Raw genomic sequence first — 7,359 nt, 5'->3', positions numbered from 1 at the left:
TCAGCAATAGGACCTCAGCAAGACCATCTCAGGAATAGGACCTCAGAAATAGGACCTAAGCAATAGGACCTCAGAAATAGGACCTCAACATTGTGACCTCAGCAATAGGACCTCAGTATTGTGAAATCAGCATTGTGACCTCAGCAATAGGATCTCAGCATTGTGACTTCAGCAACAGGACCTCAGCAATAGGACCTCAGCAATAGGACCTCTGCATTGTGACCTCAGCAATAGGACATCAGCATTGTGACCTCAGCAATAGGACCTCATGTGTTGTAAATGCCTGAAGTAACTAGGAAAATAAAACTAACATTCACGTTTTTAAGGAAAAGGTACAGCTTTGAAGAGGCTTTCAGGGTAGGGCATAACTGCATTATCTGAGCGTTCCCTAGGCTCCCAACCTTAGATGCTATCGCGCTGGGGAAACTTGGTGTGCTAGCTCTAAGGAACACCACGGAGCGTGGAGTGGAGTGGAGACACCACGGCTAGGCTCTGTGATCAGGTGGGACCTCGATTGTTCTTGTGCACAAAGCAGCACTTTTTGCCACCCTAAGCCAAAGACCTGTCATGTTTTGACAAATGCTGTACCCTAGTGTTCTTTTTGCTCATTATAATATCATTATAATACCAAAACACACCTCCATCCCAAAAGCTACCCGCCTCCAAGGTGCGACCACCCCTCACTGAGCATGCGCTCTGAATTTCTCGGAGCCTATTACTTTAAACGGAGACGGGAAAACTTTACACCAATCATAACTAAGATATGCTTGACTAGAGCCACTCAAGCTCCACCTAAAAGATAGAAAATAATATAAATTGCCCCAAGAGAGAGGGGATGTTAGGGAAGATACCACCGTCAGGGGAGATACCATCCCGAGGACATACAGCATCCTTAGGACCTCCTGACTCCTGGGATCAGTCGACGGGCTGAGCCTCTCTTCCCCCCCCATTGGGACGCCTTTGGGTGAGATCTGAATATTTGCTTATAAATCTCTATATAGAGTCTTTGATCCTTTCAACGCGTTTATTTCTAGGCTGTGCACCCATAACACCTATAACACCTGTAACACCTGTAACATCTATACCATCTATAACATCTATAACATCTGTAACACCTATAACACCTATAACATCTGCAACACCTATAACACCTGTCACATCTATAACACCTATAACGCCTGTGTATTTCATGCATATTAGCTTGCTTTTGCAGACAGTCACTATCGCCGGCAATCCAAAAGAACCTGATTATCTGTTGCTGTAATAAACCATACTTGATTGCATTGTGATAGCTTTCATTAATGCGACTTGGGTGAGGGTGATTATCCGTGATAATTCAGTGTTCTGAATCTAACCAGACCCCCAGACGGTTAATGCATTGTTGGTGAATGTCTGAACGGACCCCCAGGTGGTTAATACGTTTTTGGTGAATGTCTGAGTGGACCCCCAGGCGGTTATTACGTTTTTGGTGAATGTCCGAACGGACCCCCAGTTTTGGTGAATGTCCGACTGGTTCAGTACTCTGAATTCAAACGGGCCCGTGACGGTTAATCAGCTACACCCCTTTAACGCGACAGTAAAATTGGCGTAGTCGGCAGGATTGCTATGGATAAACTACTGCAAAAATATAAATGTGCCCCTTCCCAGGCAGGGAAGGAGTTTTCCCAAAAGTTTTGGAAAGATGAGGAGAAAGTGGTAGAGCACATTGAGCAGTGTCAGGCTTCACGAAAGATTGGTCAAAGAAAGGGTAAAGGTGCAATTTGTGCTGTGTTAGGAGCTTGTTTGTCTTGTGCTCGGCAAAAAGCTAAGGAAACTCCTGCTCCCAAACTGATCTCTGATGCGGAACATACCGCTTTGAAATCAGAGAATGAAATATTGAAGTCATCATTGGACTTTGAAAGGGAGACGAGAAAAACATTAGGAATCAGAGTGGATAAACTTTTGGATGAAAATAATAAACTTTCCATTGAGAATGACAAACTTGTGACTGAAAATGATAAACTTGTGAGTGAAAATGATAAACTTGTGAGTGAAAATGATAAACTTGTGCATGAGAATAATCATCTTAAACAATTGCTGGAGAGGGTTAGTCATCTGTTAAATAAAGTACAGCCTTGTGCTCCGGTCAAGCAGATTCGTGGAGTGCTGCATAATGCAGAACCTGAAAGCTGGGACAGTGATTTCTGGTCTGACAGTGATGATGGTGTTGAAGAGATTTCTGATTCTGAACCCCAATCCATTTCCTTGAGACCTTTGGTTAAGACTGAGACTACTGTTGATGATAATGATGAAATCCGCACTACTGTGCAAACAATTCCGTTGCCACCAGCAGAGTTGGTTAAAATACAGGAGAAGTTCTCAAGGCGGTCAGGGGAATCAGAAGTTGAGTATGTGTGTCGAGTTTCTCTTGAAGGAGGAGATCGAATTATGTTGAGTGAGGAAGAGGTAGGAGGCTTTTGGAGACCTGGAGTATTTTTAACTACCACACCAGGAGACCATAGTTATTCTATCACTGCACGGGCAGCATATTGGGCAGGTGGTATAGATCCCCAAGAGAGAGGGGAACCTCTGGAAATTAGAGCTACAGGCTATTCTGACCTGGCTGTAGCAGTACAAAAAGCAGCCTGTATTCAGGCGATATATGAAAGAGATGAATTTAGGAAATCCCCGATGTTAGCTCCTATTGATCCGGTTCGGTTAACCCCTCTTATCCGTGGGCTCCCTGATTGTCTTAAAATGTTTGTAGCAAACACCCAGGATCGTATACAAGCTGCTCATAGGGATGGTGATCGTGGTCGTAGACGGAATCCAAACTTTCCTATTCCCACCTGGAGTGAATTGGTACAAGACATAGATAAGTACGGACACCGAATGGGCTGGATTAATTCATCCAGTATTAAATCCCAAGACCACTCTCGGCGAGTCCGCCAAATCCACACTAAAAATCCCAGATATCCCAAATTCAAAGAGAGATTGAAACCTAATAGGGAACGAGGCGAGTTGTGTCAGCAAAAAAACTCTTATCCCCGGGGAGGGCAATGAGCCACCCTGCTCGGCAGGTATTAACAATTCAATGGCTCTCTAATGAACATATTGACCCTATCGTTGCCATTCCTGTTGAACCCCCAAAAATATTGGTAAATTTTCTTATTGAAACCAGGACCCAAATGTCAGTAATTACACATGCAACAGCACAAACCCTGAGCATAACACCTGGTCAACGCAGGGTTAAATTCACGGGAATCAATGGTGTGGAAAAACAATGCCCCACTGCAAAAATTTCACTCTGGTTGCCAGAGGAACAAAAATTAACCAGGGTAGAAGTATTAGTTGGTGCTGCATATACTAATATTTTAGGATTTGACATACTGCATGGTTGTATGTGAAAACTCCCTGATGGAACTGTGTGGAGTTTCGCGACACATCAAAGGGTTTCAGGCACCATGAGACTGAGTCTGTTACAAACATCCATACCCTCATCCCCTGCTAAAATCATTAATGATCGGCAATATCTGTTGTCAGCAGCAGCACTTATGGGGATTGACGGGGTGGTAACAGAATTGGAAAAAAGAGACATTATTAAAAGGACCAATTCACCTTACAATTCACCAGTGTGGCCGGTAAAGAAACCAACCAGGCAATGGCATTTTACAGTGGATTACAGACAGCTGAACGCTAACACTACACCTTTGACTGCCGCAGTTCCAAACATGGCAGAGATAGTGAAAGCCCTCTGTGTTTCTAACAGTAGCAATAGTGCTAACTACTCCCAAATATTTCTACGCATGGGAAATCAAAGATTGCTATTTCACCCTCTTTCTAACCCTGCCGGTTGAATACAACCGAGCATATTTTATTTTCTTTTGTGTTCACAGGAACCCTGAGCGAACTGTATATGGACAGCTGGAAGATGACGAATCAACAGTTTGGATTAATGATGCTATGCTTTACCCTGACCTTGATGCAATTACAGACCTTAAAGGAAACTTAGCTACTGTGGCTGTGCATGGAGCTGAGGTGTTTCACCATGGCATTTAACCATGTATTGTCACAGTATAGCACAGTCACTGGAACATCTCAAAACAGAAAGGACCTAAATCTCTCTACTTTAGTTCTACATGGAAACAAAATATTTTCAAAAGATGAATGGAGTTGGAACGATTCTCTAAGAATGGCTGAACTTTAAGCCATGTCTGGACAAACAATACAAATTGGTTGCCGAATAACTAAAATAACTGAACCAAATTTTGATTGCTGGTACAATTTTACTTTCACCAAACTTATAATTGTGTGCTGTCTTTGGGGTTACAGAGGCACAGAATTACTATTTGAATTCATGGTCAAAGGATAAGAAGCCTCTGCCCCTGCAGATATTTGAAAACAAACCGACTCAGTCTCCCATTGGTCTAACTCCTTCCATCTTCAACACAGGTCCTTACATAATTAAAAATGTGGGACAACAACAAATTGTCTTTAACCCTAGTTGGTCCCTAAAAAAGGGCCACAGGATGCAACTAGGTTATTGGGAACAGGATTAGGTATATTAAATAGCATTGATGCTGAGGTCTTAATGAGTAGAGTAACTGCTACTACAGATGACCTAAGGAAATTGGAACAACCAATAAAATCATCCTTATTGGCTTTAGGAGCAAATCAATGGCTTCTATCAGATATTTTACCCCATTGGGAACAAATTGAGGAAAATGATCATCAATTAATTGTAAATGCCCTTGGAAAAGCCCAAGGCAATACCTCCCTTGCCTTGAGCTGTATCCAAGCGCAGTTATGGATACAATCTGTAGCAGCAGCTATTATTAGAGAAGGAGAAGGAGGAACTTTGCCCACTGAAATTCGAAAATTGATTTGGGATAATGCTTCAGAATTTGAAAAAGAATTTCAAGCTTGGTGGCAATTAGTCAACTTTACCCATTAAAATGATCAAATTGTTGCCTTTATACTTACTATAAGTAATGCCACCGTATACAATGTATATCCAATCATTGCATTAGGACTCAATCATAATGGAACTACACTTTATCCTAAAGAGCATAAAGTATGGGCCCATCAAAAGGGAGGAAAGTGGCAAACAATTGATGTAAATGCATAAAGTAATACGCTGGAATCTCAAGACATTTGTCTTGACACTGACCAAAATATTTGCCACTTTGAGATACATCCTAATGAAACCCTTGAAACTGTACTTATATATATTGGGAAAGGTTGTGTTTGTATGAGAACTCATTGTGATTCTATAGTCGTAGATGATACAGTGGTAGATACCAGTAATCACTCTAATGTTTGTGTTTGCAATTTTACCAAAATTCTAGGATGTGATTTTAAATACTCAGCTCCTGTCACTTCTTATCAACTTATTGCATCTAATTATATTCTGCTTCATGAACTGCTGCCTACTCCTATTGGAATGAACCTCACCTTGGTGAAGAAATTGCTGGTACATGAGGACCTGAAGCAGCTGATGACACAAGTCCGAGAAAATGGACAAAAGACTCTGATTACTGTCCACCATGATGCACAAGAAATACATCGAGTGATGGAAAGAGTGCAGAGAGATGAGAGACACCGTTGGTGGGACACTTTGTTTGGATGGTCGCCAGCTGACAAGGGAATCTTCAACAAGATGCTTCACCCTGTTATTGTTCTGCTAATACTCACTGTATTGTGTTTTATACTGACAATTAGTTTGAATGTTAAACTCTGGTTTATGATGAAACGTTTAGCATCCCTACACAATGTACATACACTCGATAAACCTCAATCCGAGAATGTATGTGATATCCCCGACATATTTCAACTGTCGTGAAGCTTGAGTGACTATAGTCACGGGGTGGATTATGTGGTGTAAATGCCTGAAGTAACTAGGAAAATAAAACTAACATTCACGTTTTTAAGGAAAAGGTACAGCTTTGAAGAGGCTTTCAGGGTAGGGCATAACTGCATTATCTGAGCGTTCCCTAGGCTCCCAACCTTAGATGCTATCGCGCTGGGGAAACTTGGTGTGCTAGCTCTAAGGAACACCACGGAGCGTGGAGTGGAGTGGAGACACCACGGCTAGGCTCTGTGATCAGGTGGGACCTCGATTGTTCTTGTGCACAAAGCAGCACTTTTTGCCACCCTAAGCCAAAGACCTGTCATGTTTTGACAAATGCTGTACCCTAGTGTTCTTTTTGCTCATTATAATATCATTATAATACCAAAACACACCTCCATCCCAAAAGCTACCCGCCTCCAAGGTGCGACCACCCCTCACTGAGCATGCGCTCTGAATTTCTCGGAGCCTATTACTTTAAACGGAGACGGGAAAACTTTACACCAATCATAACTAAGATATGCTTGACTAGAGCCACTCAAGCTCCACCTAAAAGATAGAAAATAATATAAATTGCCCCAAGAGAGAGGGGATGTTAGGGAAGATACCACCGTCAGGGGAGATACCATCCCGAGGACATACAGCATCCTTAGGACCTCCTGACTCCTGGGATCAGTCGACGGGCTGAGCCTCTCTTCCCCCCCCATTGGGACGCCTTTGGGTGAGATCTGAATATTTGCTTATAAATCTCTATATAGAGTCTTTGATCCTTTCAACGCGTTTATTTCTAGGCTGTGCACCCATAACACCTATAACACCTGTAACACCTGTAACATCTATACCATCTATAACATCTATAACATCTGTAACACCTATAACACCTATAACATCTGCAACACCTATAACACCTGTCACATCTATAACACCTATAACGCCTGTGTATTTCATGCATATTAGCTTGCTTTTGCAGACAGTCACTATCGCCGGCAATCCAAAAGAACCTGATTATCTGTTGCTGTAATAAACCATATTTGATTGCATTGTGATAGCTTTCATTAATGCGACTTGGGTGAGGGTGATTATCCGTGATAATTCAGTGTTCTGAATCTAACCAGACCCCCAGACGGTTAATGCATTGTTGGTGAATGTCTGAACGGACCCCCAGGTGGTTAATACGTTTTTGGTGAATGTCTGAGTGGACCCCCAGGCGGTTATTACGTTTTTGGTGAATGTCCGAACGGACCCCCAGTTTTGGTGAATGTCCGACTGGTTCAGTACTCTGAATTCAAACGGGCCCGTGACGGTTAATCAGCTACACCCCTTTAACACGACACCTCAGCAATAGGACCTCAGCAATAGGACATCAGCATTGTGACCTCAGCAATAGGACCTCAGCAATAGGACCTCAGCAATAGGACCTCAGCATTGTGACCTCAGCAATAGGACCTCAGTATTGTGAAATCAGCATTGTGACCTCAGCAATAGGATCTCAGCTATAGGACCTCAGCAATAGGACCTCAGCATTTTGACTT

At 42.5% G+C, this 7,359-nt stretch overlaps 1 protein-coding gene and 1 long non-coding RNA gene across 2 annotated transcripts; both read left to right on the top strand.

Annotated features, from left to right (window-relative positions):
- The first annotated feature begins 301 nt into the window (after positions 1 to 301).
- LOC140001254 (uncharacterized) lies at positions 302 to 6,867 on the top strand. Its single transcript, XR_011806333.1, has 2 exons — positions 302 to 964; positions 3,876 to 6,867. It is a non-coding gene; the product is annotated as an uncharacterized lncRNA (long non-coding RNA).
- On the top strand, positions 971 to 6,867 carry LOC140001253 (uncharacterized). Its single transcript, XM_072032427.1, has 2 exons — positions 971 to 1,408; positions 1,451 to 6,867. The coding sequence occupies exon 2, from the start codon at positions 1,606 to 1,608 to the stop codon at positions 3,040 to 3,042; it is 1,437 nt and encodes a 478-aa protein (XP_071888528.1). The 5' UTR covers positions 971 to 1,408; positions 1,451 to 1,605; the 3' UTR covers positions 3,043 to 6,867.
- Positions 6,868 to 7,359: the final 492 nt, after the last annotated feature.

This window comes from Anas platyrhynchos, chromosome 39 (genome assembly GCF_047663525.1).
Source record: "Anas platyrhynchos isolate ZD024472 breed Pekin duck chromosome 39, IASCAAS_PekinDuck_T2T, whole genome shotgun sequence".
NCBI classification, from domain to species: domain Eukaryota; kingdom Metazoa; phylum Chordata; class Aves; order Anseriformes; family Anatidae; genus Anas; species Anas platyrhynchos.
Note: the sequence above shows the minus strand (reverse complement) of the source record. Positions and strands in the feature narration are given on the sequence as shown.

What these genes read in the sequence shown, in the direction of transcription:
- LOC140001253 (XM_072032427.1), top strand. Translation starts at nt 1,606, where the DNA reads ATGGATAAACTACTGCAAAAATATAAATGTGCCCCTTCCCAGGCAGGG.